The sequence below is a fragment of the Ovis canadensis genome, chromosome 2 (assembly GCF_042477335.2).
Source record: "Ovis canadensis isolate MfBH-ARS-UI-01 breed Bighorn chromosome 2, ARS-UI_OviCan_v2, whole genome shotgun sequence".
NCBI lineage: Eukaryota > Metazoa > Chordata > Mammalia > Artiodactyla > Bovidae > Ovis > Ovis canadensis.
In genome coordinates this window covers 8,760,149-8,779,873 of record NC_091246.1, presented here as the reverse complement: position 1 = coordinate 8,779,873, position 19,725 = coordinate 8,760,149, and the positions used below count along the sequence as shown (strand labels likewise).

At 42.8% G+C, this 19,725-nt stretch overlaps 1 protein-coding gene across 7 annotated transcripts in view; it reads right to left on the bottom strand.

Moving 5' to 3' along the window:
* TNC (tenascin C) overlaps positions 1 to 19,725 on the bottom strand; it is a 101,466-nt gene that overhangs the window by 69,070 nt on the left and 12,671 nt on the right. For all 7 annotated transcript variants that reach the window (XM_069575273.1, XM_069575275.1, XM_069575278.1 and 4 more), the window contains exon 2: positions 1,446 to 2,039. In XM_069575273.1, coding sequence (XP_069431374.1) covers positions 1,446 to 1,902 — 457 coding nt within the window. In that variant the 5' untranslated portion in view covers positions 1,903 to 2,039. The remainder of the gene's footprint in view (positions 1 to 1,445; positions 2,040 to 19,725) is intronic.

Here is a 19,725-nt window from a genome sequence, read left to right as displayed (position 1 = left end):
TGTCCTACAGTACTCTCAATTTATGATGATTAGAGTTTATTTTTATGATGATTAGCCTTTCCCACCAGGTTCCCACATGTAGCCACAGCCTTCAGTGCTGAAGTTGCCCCGGATGCTGCAGAAGGGCCTGGTGTCCACGCAGTTACAGTAGCCTCAATTTATGATGATTCAGGTTGCTCTTGATTGGAGCTGCTCTTGGAATAATCTGTAAAATACTTTCTAGTATTTTTTGTTTGTTTGTTTTATGAGTGGCAGAAATAGATATTTTCGCCTCTGATTTAGCCTTGTTGAAACCCGTGTATTTCTATCAACTTTAGGGAATGGAAATGAAGACAAACTTCTCAAGTGGCAAAATTCCTTAAAAAAAGATGTACCTAGAGACAGGCAGAGTTCTGGAGAAACACAGGCACCTCCAAAACTCCTGTTTCTTATCACTCTTTGTGTCTTCTTGCGCCAGTTGCTTAACTTTTTTGAGTCTCGTTTCTTAGATCTATAGAATGGGGGTATTAAACTTTATCTCAAAGGGTTGTTGGGAGGATTAAATGAGACAGTGAATTATAGTGCATGGTGTTAGATTGGCCAAAAAGTTCATTTGGGTTTTCTGTAGGCTACAAGCCAGCCCAATACATAAAGGACTTAGTTCACATGTGATCATCATCATTGTTGCCTTTAAACTGGAAAGTGTTTTCCTATTTCCCCCAAATTTTACATCACTGTAGGCTGTAACTTTGTGAGAACACCAGGGTATGGAATACTGTCATTTAAGTCCTAACTTGGCCACTTATGTCAGGACCTTGGGGAATCCCAACTTCCTTTTTGGCTTTAGTTTCCTTATTTATACAACAGGGTGATGGGGGTATGTTACTACCTTTCAGAGAATGATCTTTGGGTGAGGGATTTCAAAATACATTATTAGGGTTTCAGAGTATGGAATGAGCAGATGTCATTGTCAAAGAAGTTTTAGAAATGAAGTGAAAGTCGCTCAGTCATGTCTGACTCTTTGCGACCCCATGGACCATACAGTCCATGGAATTCTCCAGGCCAGAATACTGCAGTGTATAGCCTTTCCCTTCTCCAGTGGATCTTCCCAACCCAGGGATCAAACCCAGGTCTCCGGCCTTGCAGGCAGATTCTTTACCAGCTGAGACACCAGGGAAGCCCTCATTTTAGAAACTAGTACTTAAAAGTAAGATAGGGTTTTTCAAAGCAAGATCTTTCAGGGGCCTGAAAATTCCTCTGAAACATTTGTCACCATGACTCTCCAAGAGCCTACTAGATATGGTTACATTCTCCATAGTCGTTTGTCCATTAAATCTCTTTTGAATGAATACCTTCTGAGGTTGGTTCCCCAGGGAACCTACTCTAGAAACAACTGATGGATCCTGCCTGGCTCACTGTTCCTCCCATCCATACAGTGAGGGGCTGGACCCGTCACCAGCTCCTACCTTCGGCAGACTGGAGGCAGCAGCCGGCTCCCGAGGTGCACTGTTCCCGCAGGGAAGACACCAGGTTCTCCAGCTCCTCCAGTCTGCTCAGAAGCTCCTTGACATCAGGAGCAGCTGCACAGCCACAGGCCCGGCGGGGGATGTTGATGCGGTGAGTGAAGACGATCTGGTTTTCCCCATCCACTGTATGCTCCTGGAAGCTTTCCTGGGGCTCTGATGGTGGGGCCAAGTCTTTCTCCCCACTGGCAGATTCCAGATCCACTGAACACTGGGACCCCACAGGCAGCTTGATATTGTAGACGTGATTAAACACCACTGGCTGGTTTTCCTCTGGCAGGGTGACATTCACTCCACTCTGTCGCTTGTGCCGGATGACTTTCTTGAGGACGCCACCTTCGGCCGGAAGGGCAAGCAGAGCTAGGAAGAGGCCTGCCCATAGCTGAGTCATGACCCCCATGGTGGAGGCGAGTTTTGCTGAATGTCTCAGGGTGCTTGTGGTCCTAGGGTATCTCACTCTTAGGTAGAATTGGGGATTCGGAAGCAGAGAGCAGAATCCAAATCAGTTGTTCCCGATCTTCTTGAAGGAGTTCTCTCCTACGAGTAAACAAAGGAAAGCCAAAGCTTGTTAGTGTCTATTGCTATTTGAATCTGTTGAATATCTGCAGTTCTTAGTTAATTTTGATGTTCTGTTTCCTGTGTTTGAAGATCTCCTTTTATTCCTTCAGTATGTGCGGAACTGTGGTCATAAAATGGTCACTAAAAGAATTTTGCAATCATGAAGGAATGATTTCACTCACAATTCAGTATTTGGAAATATAAGGAGACAGGAGAAAGGACAAAACTTTGGAATAAGACAGATCAGATGTGGTTTGGATCTAAGCACTAACTCTGGGCCTTTGGGTAAGTTATATAACTTTCATTTGTCTTATTTTACTTCTGTACAGTGAAGATCATAATATCAGATCAAAGTAACGATGTAAGTGAAAACATTAAGGAATTCATTCATATATTCCTGAATCCCTTCAATATTTGCTGAGTGAGCACACTGAGTGATATGAAGGTCACAGTCCCATAGATGTTGAAGAATTTCTCCCTTCATTATTGACTCTCCAATCTGAAATTAACTCCATCTGCTGCTTTGCCCCTGCTGTGGGAAGCAAAGGTTAAAATGCGAGACTTTAGAAGGCAAATTGAGTTTTTATTCTAGCTTAACATCTTACTTGTAATGTGACGGTTGAAACAATATTTTATATCTTTGAACTTTAGTTTCTCTTCCTTTTATTTCTAAAACTTTAAAATATCAGGTTTTTAGAAGAACCTGACAGAATGTTCCAGGACCAGTTATCCAAGCTATGGCCAAGGGAAAGAGATGACTCAGAAAAGGTATCCATGAGCCCTTGCTATCTTCTGTAATCAACAAGTACTTAAACTATTCTTACTTAGTGATTTTTCTTCCCCTCCCCTCAAACTCATGATTGAAGCCTCAACCCTCAGTGTGAGTATATTTGGAGATAAGGCTCTTAGGGAGGTAATCAAGGTTAACCGAAGGTCATGAGGGCTGCATCCTAATCTGATGACAGTATTGGTGTCCTTATAGAAGAGGCTCCACATTTCTCTCTGACTTGGCTTTTCTGTCTTGTGCACAGAGGAAAGGCCATATGAGGACACAGAGAGAAGGTGGCCGTCAGTATGCTTTATTATTCAAATTAGGTTCCTAAGAAGAATTTGTGGATCTTTGATGTAGGCAAGCCCACTGGATGAAAATTATTATGAAGAGGAGAACTTGGCAAGTTGTCTTCTTTCAAGCTACCATAGCCCATCTTAGTTGTTTACTGGACAAATATTTATTGATTGGGTATTCTATTACAATTGTTTGGACTCTCTTAGCCTTCCAGAGTCCTTTCTCACCCTCTTCCCATCAATTCTTCGCCTTTTTTTTTTTTTTGAGGAAGGGCCACGGGCCAAGTTTGAAATGCTTTTGGACTTTTACCCAAGACTTTTGTGTGTGTTGCTAAACGACTTAAATTTCCATCTAAAAGGCTGTTAGAATCACTGGTTGAGACTTAAAGGCAACGGGTCTCAGAAAACACCGACCGGAGCATGGGTTGAGTGAGGATTTCTCACTCTGTATGTAAGAGACACGCACTGGCACAGCCAAAGGCTCTACTGTTTGGAGGAAGGAAATGTGATTCTTGAGGGTTGTGGATTTCCCATATTGGCTCTTGGTGGTCTGAGGGCAGGGGGATATTTTTGCACTTCAAAGACTCATTATACCTTCAGCATGGTGCAAAATGTCTAGCCTTTGGAACTAGACATACCAGAGTACAAATGCCACTCACTAACTCTATGACTTGGGCAAACTACCTGTCCGTCCATCCTAAGTCGCTCCAGTCGTGTCCTACTGTTTGAGACCCTATGGATCATAGCCCACCAGGCTCCTCTGTCCATGGAATTCTCCAGGCAAGAGTATTGGAGTGGGTTGCCATTTCCTTCTCCAGGGGATCTTCCCGACTCAGGGACTGAACCTGCGTCTCTTAGTTCTCGTGCACTGGAGGGCGGGTTCTTTACCACTAGCGCCACCTAGGAAGCCGGGCAAGCTATTAATCCTCTCTAAACCATGACCTCACTTGTACAATGAGGGATCAAAATCCTTCCAGAGGGAATTATGAATTAAAGGTCGGCACAGAAAACACCCCAAAAGGTATCAGGGCACACATTAAAAAGTAGCTGCTATTTTTTTTGTACTCTGAGAAACAAAACTTAGCATGAGTCCAAGCTAATAGCCTGCTTTTGCTTCAGTTCAACCTCCTCATTGAATCCAGTCCTAAGCCCAGCAGCAACTTGGATCTAGATCAAAGAGGAGCTGCAGAAATCACTGATGTGTAAGGGGGTAAACCGTACGAAGATAAATTTACTAGAACTGGAAATATTTACACCAGAGAAGCAAACATTCAAAGCAAATAACAACCTTTAAAAATGTAAAATATTCTCATACAGATATCTGACTGATTCATGTCTTCTCTGAGGATAGAGCTGAGGAAAATTACTTTAGGCTACAGTTTGTTATATATAAGTTAGACATGAAGGATCATGTTCTGATAGTAGGGCTTTTAAAATCAGAGAATGAGTCTTTAGAAAGCACAAGCAGAAGCACTTCTTATCTTCCTAGGAAGTGATCAGGTGATGGAAGGTCTGGAAGAGATCTCGCAGGAGGAAAGAATGCAGACCTGTGCATATTTATTCTGTAGTTGAGAAAGCCAAGGTGGAGAGGAACAGGATTACTCTGTATAAACCCTGGAGAACCAGGAGCTGGCTTGTCCCCTGTGGCCTCAAAGGACAGAACAAGCACCAATATATGTGTACACTGCAGGTGGAGAGGAGGATTGGTTATAAGGAGGCAAATTTCAGCACAATAGGAAAAATACATTTCTTTTTCTAAATTTTTTTTAAATTGGAGGATAACTGTTTTACAATGTTGCATTAGTTTCTGCATACAACAACACAAATCAGTAATAATCGTAACTATATATGTGTGTGTCTGTGTGTGTGTCCACTCCCTCTTGAGACTGACTCCCACCACGCGAGGTCATCACAGAGCACCAGGCTGGGATCCCTGTGTTATACAGCAGCTTCCCATTAGCTCTCTATTTTATACATGATAGTGTATATATGGCAATGCTACTTTCTCAGTTCATCCCATCCTTTCCTTCTCCCGCTGTGTCCATAAGTGCAGCAGGAATAGAGATCCAGATGTAGAGAAAGGACTTGAAATACATTTCTAATCGGAATTACCCGATAGAAAGGGCTTTGGATAATATAGCAAACTCCAAGTCACTGGTATATAAAACGAAGAGTGTTGAAGAGCACAGATATACAAATTGTCTTGAGTTCAAGTCATTGTTCAACCGCTTCCTTGGACAAACTGTTAGCCATAATGCAAGCCAGAATCATGTCATCAGTAACATTGCTATGGGTGTTCTTGTGGGGCTGCTGTGGAGTCTGTGTGAGATGCTGTGAGATACTGTGTGTAGAAGGGACAGGATAGGCTTTGGCAGGAGTGAGAGCTTTTGTAGTGAAAAATATGGACTTCAGTGACCATTTTTTCCAGGATTTTCTTTTTCCCAACTCTTGAAAATCCTATCTTGGCATATGTAAGTCTGTTTTTTTTTTTTTTTTTTTAAGCAAGGATGGGTTCTGCAGTGAAGTGAAGCTCTTTCTCAGAACTCCTAGGAGAATATGTCTTGGGAGATCGTCTCTCTATCTTTATATCCACACATCTACACCTTCACCTTTATGTCTGCATCTATACCCACACCTACACCTACACCCAAGTCTATATCTCTGCCTGTACCTAAAACTCTTGTCTATCTCCCATCTATCAAGTCATCTTTGTTCTGTCTTCTACGGCCTAAAGACTAAAGGAGCTGTTTGCCAAGGAGGGCTGCAGGAAGACACACAGCCTTTGTACTGGCTCAATACATAGATTCTTGGGGTCCATATCCAGGACAAAGTGCTCTATCCAAGACATGCATGTTGCCATGCTCTGTAACCTGTCTTGGCATATATGCTAAATGCAGAAAAATGTACATGTGGATCATACTCTGCTTTCTATTTTTATCAAAAGAAAATGTTAGAGTGAGATTAACTGTTGTGATTGTGCTGATGATTCTTTAGATGCCTCCTTTCTTGTTAACTTCTTAAGCATGATTCATCTGGAGAATAATGACAACAATAACAACAACAACAACAAAAGCACCTTAAAGATTTCTTCATGAGAGAAAAGGGTTAAGAGGAAGAAAATTCTTTTAATTCATTGGTCTGGAGCTGCACTGTTCAGTATGGAGGTTGCTAGCCACAAGTGGTTATTAAAATCAAATACAACTGAAAATGCCATCCTCAGTGGCTCTACTCACATTTCAAGTGCTTAATAGCAGTGTGATGAGTGGCCATGATATCAGACAATGTGGCTAAGGACCAATTCCATCACTGTAGGAAGTTCTATTCACCAGTTCTAGTTAGAAGTCTGCTTGGTAATATTAAGCCCATAGTACAAATGAGGGAACTGAAGCTTAGAGAAGTCAAAGAAAGTCTAAAAAAGAGAGTTAGGATAGTTGTTAAGTCTCCTATATTATTATAATACAATTGTGTGTACCTCACATATGGTGCCAGGAGGCTAGAGAAGATGACTCCTTTTCAGTAACATAAACAAGTATGTATGTGCACTAATTTCATACTTTCTATATTCAAACATATCCAGGTACAAGTATATGTACCTGGATACATATGTGATCTTTATGGCTATTGTCCTCCTTGAATCTGAAAAGACATAGATCTTGCCTCAGGTTATCATCCTGTCCGCCTCCTACACTTGCAATACAGGGTGTTTTTTCTTTTTCTTTCTGCATACGTTACAGCCCCAAGTGCTCCATGAGATTCTTCTCAAATCAAACCAGAGATAACTTGCCCAGGAACCACTCTGACTATGTCTAACATCCTGCCCTGCCCAGCCTCCCCTTTCTCGGGAGCTGGTAGAGCTGGTCAAGATCCACTGGCTCTCCTGCTTCTGTTGACTCTGCAATGCCTTGCTCCAGACTTTTTGAGGGGATGCAGTCCATTTCCTTCAGCTGTCTGGAGAGTTCTATCAATGAAGGAGCTAGTATGAGAGAAAGAGTCTGGTCTTTGCAGAGAAGTAGACCTATGTTAGAATCCAAGTCTTCCGCTTAGTAGCTGATACCTGTGGCCATTCACTTCCCCCCCTCTAAGTATCACTTGCCTCATCTCCTACAAGGCTATGGATTTTCCAGGCAGGGGTACTGGAGTGGGTTGCCATTTCCTTCTCCAGGGGATCTTCCTGACCCAGGAATCGAACCCGGGTCTCCTGTACTGCAGGCAGATGCTCTTGCCTCTGAGCCACCAGGGAAGCCCCCATATATGTGCCTATTTCTTAGAGTTATGAGAAGATGGGATAAGATGAGAAGGTGTACTTAAAGCTACTAGCATGTGCCTGGCTCATAGTAGGTACTTAATATGGTACCTAATGATAACAGAAACAGCAGTAATGACAGTGGCCAAGTAGATAGTAGATTAGAAAGTTTGCATTCAGACAGCACGGGAGAATCGGGGAGTTACAGCGTGGCTATGATTGTGATATAATGGTAATAAAGGAGATTTGGTAACCTAAGTCTGTTAAGTTTCAAATTGGAGTGTGACTACGTTTTTTTGAGGGGCTGAAAAAAGACACCTTAAAAGAGGTAGCACCTGAGCTGAGCCTGAAGAGTTGGGTGGGATTCTAAAAAGTGGTTGGATGCAATTGAGTAGGTGGGTTGAATGTGCTCCTCACTCAGCCACCTTTCTTGATTAGGTGTCTAGAAAGCGGGAGCAGCATGAGGAAAGGCAAAGGAGTGTGTGGGTGAGGAGGAGATGAAGGAAGATGGCAGCAGCAGCAGCAGCCTCCCTTCGTGACTCCCTGATGTGGGCCAAAGCGCGATCACGCGGACGGAATACTGACACCCTGGTTCCACGGGGCTGTGTACGATCTGTGCAGGAGTGGAAAGAAGACGGCACGTGGAGTTGACAGAACCAGTAAGGAGAGAAGTAATGGTCAGCATGGAGGGCTGGGACTGAGCTGGATGAGCACTGCTGTATCTTTTTGAGGCCAGATGCCTAACTGCTCAGTGTCATCCATGCAGATTAGGCAAGACATAGGCTGCTGTATTTGGTCCCTTGGTCTGCAAATTCCTGGCACACTTATGGTGCCTGCTATTAAAGAAATAAAAAAAAAAAAAAGAGAAAACCAGAAAAGAAAAAAAAAAAGATGAAAACAATGGTCTTGAAAGCTTTTTTTTTTTCCTTTTTTTTTTTGAGGGGGTGAGTGTTATTATGTCAGGATTTTATCACTGATGGAAGATAAAAATTAGTTCTTGTTTCAGCCTCTTCATTATTAGATGTTGCCAGTATAGGGTGTATTTCCAAGTTTCGGCATTATAGGTTTTTATTTGGAGCATTGCTCTGAGGTACCACTGCATCCAGTGGGTGGGGAAACCACGGTGTGGTCATGGCAGCCATGTCCCAGGAGATTTTGGTTTATAATCATATATTCTGAGGTGCCTCAGCAGAGCTGTTTCATAGCTAACCTTTTGGAAGCAGCATGTAATAAACCAACGGTTATTTTTAGGCACTTCATCACAGGACAAAGACCACTGCTTAGATGAAGGAGTCAACAATCTTTGAATTTTTTCTGGGTCACAGCTAGAGAGTAAACAGTTTCATTTCTAGATAAAGATAAAACTTCCAACTGGCTAGAATCATATTTCAGAATACTTATGACTTCACTCTTAGTAACTCACAGAATATATTTATCTTGTTGACTTAGGCATTTACGTCAAATAGCCTGGGCTTGAGAGAACAAGGAAGATTCCTGATGGTTTAAAAATCCAGATGAATTTCTTTCCACATCATTTTGGCAACACCTGAGGCAGATCACATTTTTCTTCCTGCTTACAGGAAAGAGAATTTTATTGTGCACAGCCAGTTAAGCATGGAGCTGCTTACATGGGCGTTCTTAAAGGTTCTAGAAATTCCTCACCCCTTGTCCTTCCCAACATCCATAAATTCCTTCTTGGACTGTGTCAGGAAGGGAGAGGAGCCAAGAAACAGCCTGAAGTGTGGATTTTTTTCCGAGGACATCTGATCCTTCCACTTGAGGGAGTCCAGTACAACCTGTGTCTTAAAGGAATTGAGCAGACACTGCCTGCCAAACCAAAAGCCCTCCAAGCCCTAGGTGTAGGAGTTCCAGCACTGAGAAGCACTTATCCATTTGGGTAGTACGGTGGCGCGTAGCTGGCACCCAGTTAGGATGCTTGTGGGCTAGCAATCATTTCACAGCCCTGGGAATTAAATTGCTTTTAAAATCATTCATTCTTGCATTCAACAGAGAGGAGTTGAATGATGATTAAGACCAGGCTATGGGACAGCTCAAGAGGTAGTCAGGTGTTTCAGAGGCCAGTGATGGATAGTTCCTGTTCTCAGAGAGCTCACAGCTCAGGAAAGGAAACAGACAGGTAAACAGATGCTTACAGGGAAGAATGATAGGTGCTAAAACTGACGAATCTCCAAGGAGAGTCTGTGCAGTTTTCAAGAGTATCTGCTCTAGAATCAGCCAAATACCATGGATTCTGGTCCTGCCACTGGCTATTAATTTGAATCTAACGGAATTGTCAGTTTCAAGGTCAAATATGGTTGGATAGGGGTGACAGCATATGACTCCATCTAGTGGCTTTGACCTTAGATGTGTAATACTACCTCTGTGAGCCTCAACCTGGGGCTTCCCAAGTGGCGCGGTGGTAGAGAATGCCCCTGGAAGAGAGGCAAGAGACACAGTTCCATCCCTGGGTCAGGAAGTAGGAAACGGCAAACCACTCCAGTATTCTTGGCTGGAGAATTCCATAGACAGAGGAGCCTGGTGGGATGCCAGTCCATGGGATGGCAAAGAGTTGGATATGACGGAACACACAGACACACACACACACACACACACAAGCCTCAACTTTCTTATCTATAAGATGGCAGTACTCATAAGAACCCCACAATAAAGTTCTTTCAACTGAAAGTGAGAAAAAAGTGAGACCAAATGGGATAACACATGGAAATATTTAGGACAGTGGGTGAGAGGAAGAAGGTCTTAGTTGCTGGTGTGTTGTTATTGTGTGGTGATTTGCGTCTTTTGGTTGGAGAAGGCAGTTTGCGGAAGGCTAGTCTCGGAAGGATGAGGGATTCCTGCGAGAATTTTGGGGAGCCACCTCATGCCCACTGTTTGCTTTTTCCATGGAAATGCATAATTTGTAATATTTCAGGTTGCCAAATGACAGAGACACGCTGAAATCCTTAGGAGAAGAGGAGGCTGGCTCTATCGTCCTGGTTTTCCTCCTCACCTATGTATTCTCATTCAGTAGCAAGAAAAGCAAGCCCACGACCCCAGGGTGGAGCTCTTTTCTGGCAGGTCTTGGCCAAGAGGCGGTGCTGCTACTGGGATGGCTGTCCATGCTGCTCAGCCAGGGCTTTCTCCACAACAGACTGCCTGTGGTTTAGTTTTTCAAGACACTGCTTCTGACGGGAAACGTTTGGCTCAGATTTTCAGTACTTTCCATAGACACAAACAGACATTGGATTAGAGAATCTAAATCAGACTTCAGAAGGCTTAGAGGCAACTGAGAAAATCACCGCGTCCTTGGTGGCAAATCTGAGGCACCCACGCACATCCTTAGCATGTACGTGGCAGACATTGCTAATCGATGCCTGCACAATTCCTTGGCGCTCCACTTCACGGTTATGACTAGACACTTCAGGCAGCCAAAAGGAGTTGAGTAAAAGTAACTCATGTCATGAAAGAGAATGCCTGGACCTAAACACCCAAAGAGGATCACTGGCTATTCAGTTCAGTTCAGTTCAGTTCAGTTCAGTTCAGTTCAGTGGTGCAGTGGTTAAAGCATCTGCCTGCAATGTGGGAGACCTGGGTTCGATCCCTGGGTCGGGAAGATCCCCTGGAGAAGGACATGGCAACCCACTCCAGTATTCTTGCCTGGAGAATCCCATGGACAGAGGAGCTTGGAGGGCTACAGTCCAGGGGCCGCAAAGAGTCGGACACGACTGAGCGACTTCACTTTCACTTTCAGTCCCTCAGTCGTGTCCGACTCTTGGCGACCCCATGAATCGCAGCACGCCAGGCCTCCCTGTCCATCACCAACTCCCGGAGTTCACTCAGACTCATGTCCATCGAGTCGGTATGCCATACAGACATCTCATCCTCTGTCGTCCCCTTCTCCTCCTGCCCGCAATCCCTCCCAGCATCAGAGTCTTTTCCAATGAGTCAACTCTTCGCATGAGGTGGCCAAAGTACTGGATTTTCACTGACTATTAGTGTGAGGCAAACATTAAATCCCAGATATCCTACCTATTTTGTCAATGAATTTGATTAAGGTTTACCTATTTGCTGAGACCCTTGGGAGGGGGTCAACAAAGACTTCTAGTAATTCTTGGTCTGAGGTCACTGTAATGGTCCCCAGAAAGAAAGATCTGCAATGGGATCTTAGAGCACATCTGTGTTGAGATGTTTAGATTTCTTGGTCCTATAGGATTTCTTCAGTTGCCATCCATCCATTCATCCATCCAATTATATATCTTTTTAGCATCCTTTATTAAGTACCTACCATATGCCAAGCCCTGAGTTAAGCACAAGGGATACAAAAGTGAAGAAGATAAGCATGTTCTCTATTGTCAAAAAGCTTATAGTTTCCTCTGGAAAGATCATGAAATAGAATCAACTTTATTTTTTATGCATTTACAATGATTATTTATTGATAGTCACATTTCATTGGAAGACTTGACTTTAAATCCTTGTACTGTGGATTGAATATATGTGATATTCTTAAGTGTCCCAGCATACTCTAAGCCAGTAGCAGAGGTAGAAATGTTAAGCCTCTTTCAGGAGCTACCCGCGGTTTACTTATAATGTGCCTCCTGATGTATTGTTGGGTCTTCTTCTATGTTTCCAGAAATCTCAGAAATTAGAACATACACAAGGTTCAGTAGCAGTGATAGTATGAATGAAGGCATTGGGAGAAGAGGTGTCACTCTGAGCTTGGAAGTTCACAGAGGACTTCCTGGAGGAGGAAGTGCCTAGGATCCCCAAATACCAATTGAAGAGGCCTTGTAAGATCAAGACAAGATTGGAATGATGACAATGATAATAAAATGTAATAAACTATCATTCACTGAGTGCTTAATTGCCAGAGCTTGTGCCAAGCATTTTAAATATCCAGTTTAAATTCCTACAAAGTGATATGAGGTGGTATCTTTATTCTCACTTTGCAGATGAGGAAACTGAGTCAGAGGACAATTAAGTGGCTATGCCAATTCAGATATTCATTAAGTAGTGGAGTCAGGACTTGAACATGGATCCATCCAAGTCCAAAGTAAGTGCTCTGAGCCACCGTCTTATAAAGTCTTTTGTGCTGGGCCAAGGAAAGGAGTTATAATTCAAGACCAAACCCAAGCTCTGTCTATATAACTTCCAAACACCTGGCTTAAGGGGGGAATACTATCAGTATCCTGGGATTGGGGCCTTAAGATGCCACATAACCTGCCAGTTCTGTAGAAACAAAGCATGCTGACAGACATGTTGGAGATGCTGTCAAGCTCAGTTATCACCAAGGAAGGATTTCAGATGCCTTGAAGTCTCCTCAGTAGCCCTGTTCCCATCTGAGCAGGTACCTTTCTCTATCCTTCAACATCCAGCTCCAAAAAAATCATCTATTATTAGAAGCTTTCTCAGGTAACTTTTTTTCCCTCTTCTGAATTCTCTGAGTATTGATCTGACATTATTTCCGTCACATGTCATTCCAGAAATGATTTGGGTAGCTTTATCATATATGTGTATCTTCCTCTTTTAGAGCAATAAGCAAATTCTGTCTTGTACTTACATTCAACTAAGCAGTTCATCTCCATACAGCTAGACTGTATGTATCCTGCAAGCCCCATGAGGGGGGGGAGCCATATCTGTGTCATTCATCTCTTAATACCCAACACCAAGTATTGTGTTCTGAATATCATAAATGCACAGTATAATTATATTTGAATAACATGTAGCTAAATATATCTCTTGATTTGAGCTTACATACAGTTAGCTGATGCTTATTTTCATGGAATTAATGAACAAATCATCTTTGTTTCGTAATGGCCTTAATGTAATTGGCTCTCCTGTGATCTCTTTTAAGACACGACATATTGAGGAATTCATCATAGCTCCACTCTTGGATAGTTCATTTTTCTCATCTGGCTATTCACTGAGTTTGCATCAGTTCTATGTGCCAGATGCCATAAGCAGAAGTGTTACAAAAAATATCCGAGACAGGCCTCTTTCCATGAGATTCTAATCAATACCTTAAGAGTTCTGGAGGCCCCAGTACTGCCTGCTTTCTGTCTGACGAACGTATACTCAGCTGGACCTTTGGCAGGAGGTGGACTTCACCAGGCCTGTAAGACAGTGTAAAACTCTGATTTCAATGCAAAGGCAACATCCTGGGTTACTAGGAATCCTTCCAGTTTCATTGTAGTGTTATTTGTTAAATTTAGGTCACACTCTCTTTCCTTTTGTAGTGTGAATTTTCATTATTTATTTTTAAGCTCCTGGAGATCAGAGGCTCTCCTGGGGCCACAGAGTAGCACATGCTGTTGACTGAAAAGCTACACAATGAACCGTGGGCCACGCTTTTGCCAATCACTGTGGGCAAGTCACAGCCCCTCTCGGGGCTGCAGACTCTCCTGGGAAACAAGGAGTCGTGTCTGGTTTCAATTCTAGAGTCTCTTTTGTTGTAGCGCCGTGTGGTCCGCTGCTGATTCGGCAATATTTCTGCTGAACCTAATTTTGGATTTCATGTTTCTAGACCCAAGTCACACGGCCAATATTAAGAATACCTCCCACCCCCCACCCCTGCCCAATCCTGAGTGTTTCTTTCTTTAGAGTTTGGCCTAAGCACTGGAAGTGCTTCGTGGCTTCCTCCCTCCCTCCCATCCCTTGAACATACGTTTCATTAGCAACCAAGTTAAGCCCACAAATCTTAATCCATAAAGTAGTTCCACCCAGACACAATAATGAGATTCATACTTGTGGTTTAGTATACCTAAGAAAAGCTCAGATGAAATATGACTAGATCCATTGATACATTCAGACCACAAACTGCCCTGGTATGGTCTGGTTTCAATTTTTGAAATAAAAATTCTGCAGAGCACTTGCTTTCTCTGTCCTATTTCTTTGCCTAGACAGAAAAGAAAATAAAAAAAAAGTGGATCTGACCACGTGGCAATAATATAGGCTCCTATAAAATTCTGGAAAACTGTTTCAAAAATAGATTTGAATTCATTTCCCAGTGGAACAATGACCTCCTCTGTTTCAGCTTTCATCCAGAATTTTAAGAAATCTCGTTTACTCTTGCACAAGTATTGGAAAGTGGGTTCCTGAACTCTTGAGCAGGGTACAAAAATAAAGAGATTTATCTAGGAAGGGCAGGTTATAGATGGACTCATAACTCAACCCTAAAAAAAGAGATTTTTCTAAAAAGAGATGCATAACACGGTGGCCTTTGTCAACTTGTTATCAGCCACCCAAGGCCGGAGATGGAGCCTTGAGAGGGGATATGGGAATTCCTTAAGGGGAATTATGCTGGGAGAGAGAAGGAAATTGTCTTCTTAGTTAGGAAGACCTGAAATCAAATTGTTTACCTGCTGGGAGCCCTTGACAAAGTCCTATAACTTTTATGAATTGTGGCTTCTTCAGTGTAACATATAGATTTTTCCAGGGTTTTTGGAGACAGAGTGTGATAAGGGGTTATAAATGCCTGGTGTATTAATAATATATTAATAATAAGTGCTACCCAGAGGTTAGTATTTATTCTGCTTGTCTCTCCTTTTCCTTCTTGTCCTCCCCTATTAGGAAGCTCTACAACCCTGAACATATTTAAAAAAAAAAAATAATAATATTGTGGAGGTCACTCAAGCATTGGTTAAGAGGCTGAATCCGGTTTGAGATGACAAGTTTCAGTTTATGTGTCAATTTCAATCAGCTGATAATGGATGCCTGGAGCCTCTTTGCAGAGAAGGCGATGGCACCTCACTCCAGTACTCTTGCCTGGAAAATCCCATGGACAGAGGAGCCTGGTAGGCTGCGGTCCATGGGGTCGCGAAGAGTCTGACACGACTGAGCGACTTCGCTTTCATTTTTCACTTTCCTGCATTGGAGAAGGAAATGGCAACCCACTCCAGTGTTCTTGCTTGGAGAATCCCAGGGACGGGGCAGCCTGGTGGGCTGCCTGTGTGGGCTGTCACACAGAGTTGGACACTACTGAAGTGACTTAGCAGCAGCAGGAGCCTCTTTGAGAAAGATTCTATGGCCGTATTTGAACTCAAGGGAAAAAGGCATTGTGATGGATTAGCAATGTCTGCCATGGGTCTACAAGTGGGGGCTGGTGTTAGTATGTGTGCAAATATTTGGCATAGCAAGACTACCTAGCTTTGGCAATCTTTTCCAACTCTATGTGCTGATATTTATGACCAAGTTTAACCTCATATGCTTAGGTTACTTAGGTGAAGTTGCTCAGTCGTGTCCGACTCTTTGCGACCCCGTGGACTGTAACCTACTAGGCTTCTCCGCCCATGGGATTCTGGAGTGGATTGCCATTTCCTTCTCCAGGGGATCTTCCCGACCTAGGGATCAAACCTGGGTCTCCCACATTGGAGGCAGATGCTTTCACCTCTGAGCCACCAGGGATGCATCTTGACTGATGCCTGTGTCAGAGGGAGCCAGATGGAGTCACTGACCACTAACAATTACAAAAGCCTATATGAATCAACTTCAATAATGTTTGATACATTTTGATGAAAGTTGACTCCTGAAATGGAAATATGCCTCTAAGACTAGAAGCAGGAAACTAGACTCTCAGAAAAAAACTCAAACTGCTGTAGTAATTAATGAATATGAGCCCAGGCAAGGCAGACATACCTTCATTGTCTACTTTTTCTTTCTCTAAAAAGGGGTGATTTAAATGCTGCAATAATAACTAAGACTGAATGAACACATTTGAGCCAGGAATTGCATAAGGTGTCTTATGTGGATTATCTTATTGCATCTTCTCCAAGACCTTTGAGGTGACTGACTTTATTTTCCTCAGTTTGTAGATGAGGAAACAGGCTTGCACAGCTCAAGGCCACAAAGCAAAAAAAGGGAAATAGGAGTTTAATTCGGGTAGACTGCCATCAAGCCAGAGACTCCATTCCTAACCATTGGCTCTGCAGCTTTCCTTTAATGATGTCCAGGAGTGGTTTGCATGACTGAATTAAAAGGACTAATTGTAAAAGGACTCAGTGATAAAGGTCCAGAATAATTACTGGCAATGAAAGACCTTTATGACTTACACAGAGAACAGGAGAAGCTTCACATAGCCTGAAAAATAGAGATTATTTCCAACCGTTGCCTTGAGTTTAATCTAGCTGGGTAACTTTAAGCAGCCTTTTCTAGAGTGTTATTTACAACATGTTGACAGTTATTAACACAAAGAGAAGAGATTCCTAATTCAACCTACTTGGAAAATGTTATTTTAAACCAAACAAATTAGCCCCGGCTTCTTTACTTCAGGATCTTCTAGGGTCTTTCATATGTTTGTGTTTATCTGAAATCTCCAGGAAAGGGAACGTCCATAGTGTTTCCCAAACTTACTTGATTATTCTGTTTGAATTATTATTATGTTTGATGGCACAGAGTGGGGAAAGTGAAGATTTGGAAGCAATCCTAAACCTTCTCCTCTTTCATTTCCTTGCATGTTAGGTGAGAGTAATGACATACCCAGTGATGGCTGGTCCATGATAAGTGTGTAGCTCCAGGATGGAGCCTCTCTAGCAACTGAACATTTGTCCTGTGCCAGGAACATTAGTGAGGCCATTTAACTTTGACACCAATCTTATGACTTAGGAAGCACTGTTTGTATTTTACTGTTAAGAGAATTGAAGGCTTAAGGACTTCCCTGGTGACCCAGTGGTTACGAACTGGCTTTCCAATGCAGGGTATGCACATTTGATCCCTGGTCAGAGAACTAAGATCCCACACGCTATAGAGCACCTAAGCCTGTGCCCCACATAATGAGCCCACACGTTCTGGAGCCTGCATACCACAACTAGAGAGAAACCCGCATGTGACAGTGAAGCCATGAATGAATAATAAATCAACTTTAAAACACAAGAGAGAGAACTGAAGATTTGAGAAGGTTAAATAAGTTGCCCAGTCAGTAATCAGTTGACTCGGAATAAAGAGCTGAGCCTTACAATTCCAAAGCCTAGGCTTTTCTGCCGTTGCTAAGTTATCTTTCTCAACAAGATCCATTGTTCAGTATAATGATTTAGTATTCATGCAATAAATATCAGCAGGGTCTCCACCATCGTTGATATAAAGAGAGTCACTGAAATTCTAAAACGGGACCGTTTGGGAAGGTGATACTGGGGGTGTGGGGCGCACATCACTCTTATACAGTTTTGAACTGGAAGGGGAGGCACAAAGCCAAATGCATTGTAGTATCTATATCTCAGGTCAATCTCTGAAGTCCCTGGAAACAGCCTATTCTCCATGTGTCTGGCCTGGAGAGAAAGTGAGTAAGTGCGAGGGAGATAAAGTGAGAAGTAGCAGACAGGGGAGCTTAAAAATCTCTCCTGGATGGAAGCTTGGCCTCATGCTATGCGCTTTCCAAAAAAAAAAGTATGACTTCTAAGATATTAGTTAAGACACGAGAGCATTTTAGAGGGTCTAGAAGTTACAGCTCTCATTTTTGAAAGAATGGACTTATATGAACAAACGACCGACAGATAAATAAGGAAACAGAGGGGGCAGGGGAGGGAACCTTTCCATACAGGATCATTTAGTTCAGCATATACTTTGGCCACTTGATGTGAAGAGCCAGCTCATTGGAAAAAGATCCTGATGCTGGGAGAGACTGAGGGAAGAAGGAGAAGGGGGCGACAGAGGATGAGATGGTGGGATGGCATCACCAACTCAATGGACATGAGTTTGAACAAACTCCAGGCAATAGTGAAGGACAGGGAAGCCTGGTGTGCTGCAGTCCATGGGGTCGCAAAGAGTCGGAGACAACTTAGCAGCTGAGCAACAACAGTAGGCAAAAGGTTAAGAAATTTAGCCTGAGAGACATAAAAGTCAGAGGTAGGAGCAAATCAAGGCTGGATCATACAAATGAATAACTTTTCTACCATTTTTCTAAGTGTCCTTTAGGTCTAGAATTTGGCTTCAAGTTCTTGGAGGAAGACTTACTAGATGAACCTTTATTTCTGCTTCAATTTCTTCATTTGTATAAATATAATATATCCAATTTTCAGCATTGTAGTGATTGGAAATTACATGTATAAATTTAACACACTGACTAGTCAATAAGCTTTTTCTTAAGTAAATATGTTTGAGTAGACAGTAAATGTGTTTGGCTTTGCAGCCAGATGGTCTGTCACAACTATTCAACTCTACAATAGTAAAGAAGCCCCAATCATGACATAAACGGGTGAGCATGGATGTGTTCGAGTAAAACTTTATTTACAAAGTAGGCTGTCACCCCAGTTCCCTGGTGCTGTCGAAGCTCCCCTAGACAGCATCTAGTTTCCTGATGCTTACTGGAATATAGCAATTAGTTAATAAATTATAAACCTTATTATAAAAGCAAATACAGATTGAAATGGGCAAAAAGGAAACTAACATTTTGTTGAAAGCCTGTATGTTCAATAACTTCAGCTGTGTCCCATTCTCTGTGACCCGATGGACTGTAACCTAACCTGCCAGGCTCCTCTGTCCATGGGATTTTCTCAGCAAGAATACTGGAGTGGTTGCCATGCCCGCTACAGGGATCTTCCCGACCTAGGGATTGAACCTGCATCTCCTGCATTAGCAGGCGGATTCTTTACCACTGAGCCACTGGGGAAGCCTGCTGTTGCTGCTGCTTAGTTGCCAGTCATGTCCGACTCTGTGCGACCCCATGGACTGCACCCCTCCAGGCTCCTCCGTCCATGGGACTCTCCAGGCAAGAGTACTTGAGTGGGTTGCCATTTCCTTGGCAGATTCTTTACCATTGAGCCACTGGGGAAGACAACTATATACTTATTTTGTTCCAAGCCTTATCCTGACCGCTTTTTAAAAACATACAGTCATTTATCTTGTCATTTGTCATGACAACCTGGTGAGACAGGTATTAATAGACCTATTTAGAAATTAAATCTAGACTCAGGGAGGTTCAGCAGCTGACAGAAGAAGCAAAGGCACTTTTGGACCCTGATTTGCAACTCTAAAATATGTGTTTCCAACCATTTCTGGGTAACGCACCAAGAAACGTCCTGCAGTTCATATAAGGTGAAAATGAAATTAGCACTTCTAGATAAGGGGAGCAGACACTGTCAGCTTCCATTTCCCAGAGCTTCGACAGCTAGCTGGTGGCTGTCCGTGTGTAAGCACAGAAATATTTGACCTGTCTTTCTTTCAGAGCGTCTGGCTGGACCTCAAGTTTCATAACCCCCCTCCCCACCCGCCTTGGAGAATGCTTAAGCCAAGGTGTATTGTTTGCAAATGCTTATTAGATGCTAGACAGATGTTGGCAAGTTTTATTTGGCCTGAGATGGAGTTCCAGGGTCTGCTGAAGCCTGTCTGTGCTCACTGACCATTTTAGCCAAAAAGAGCTGCTAATTAGAGTGA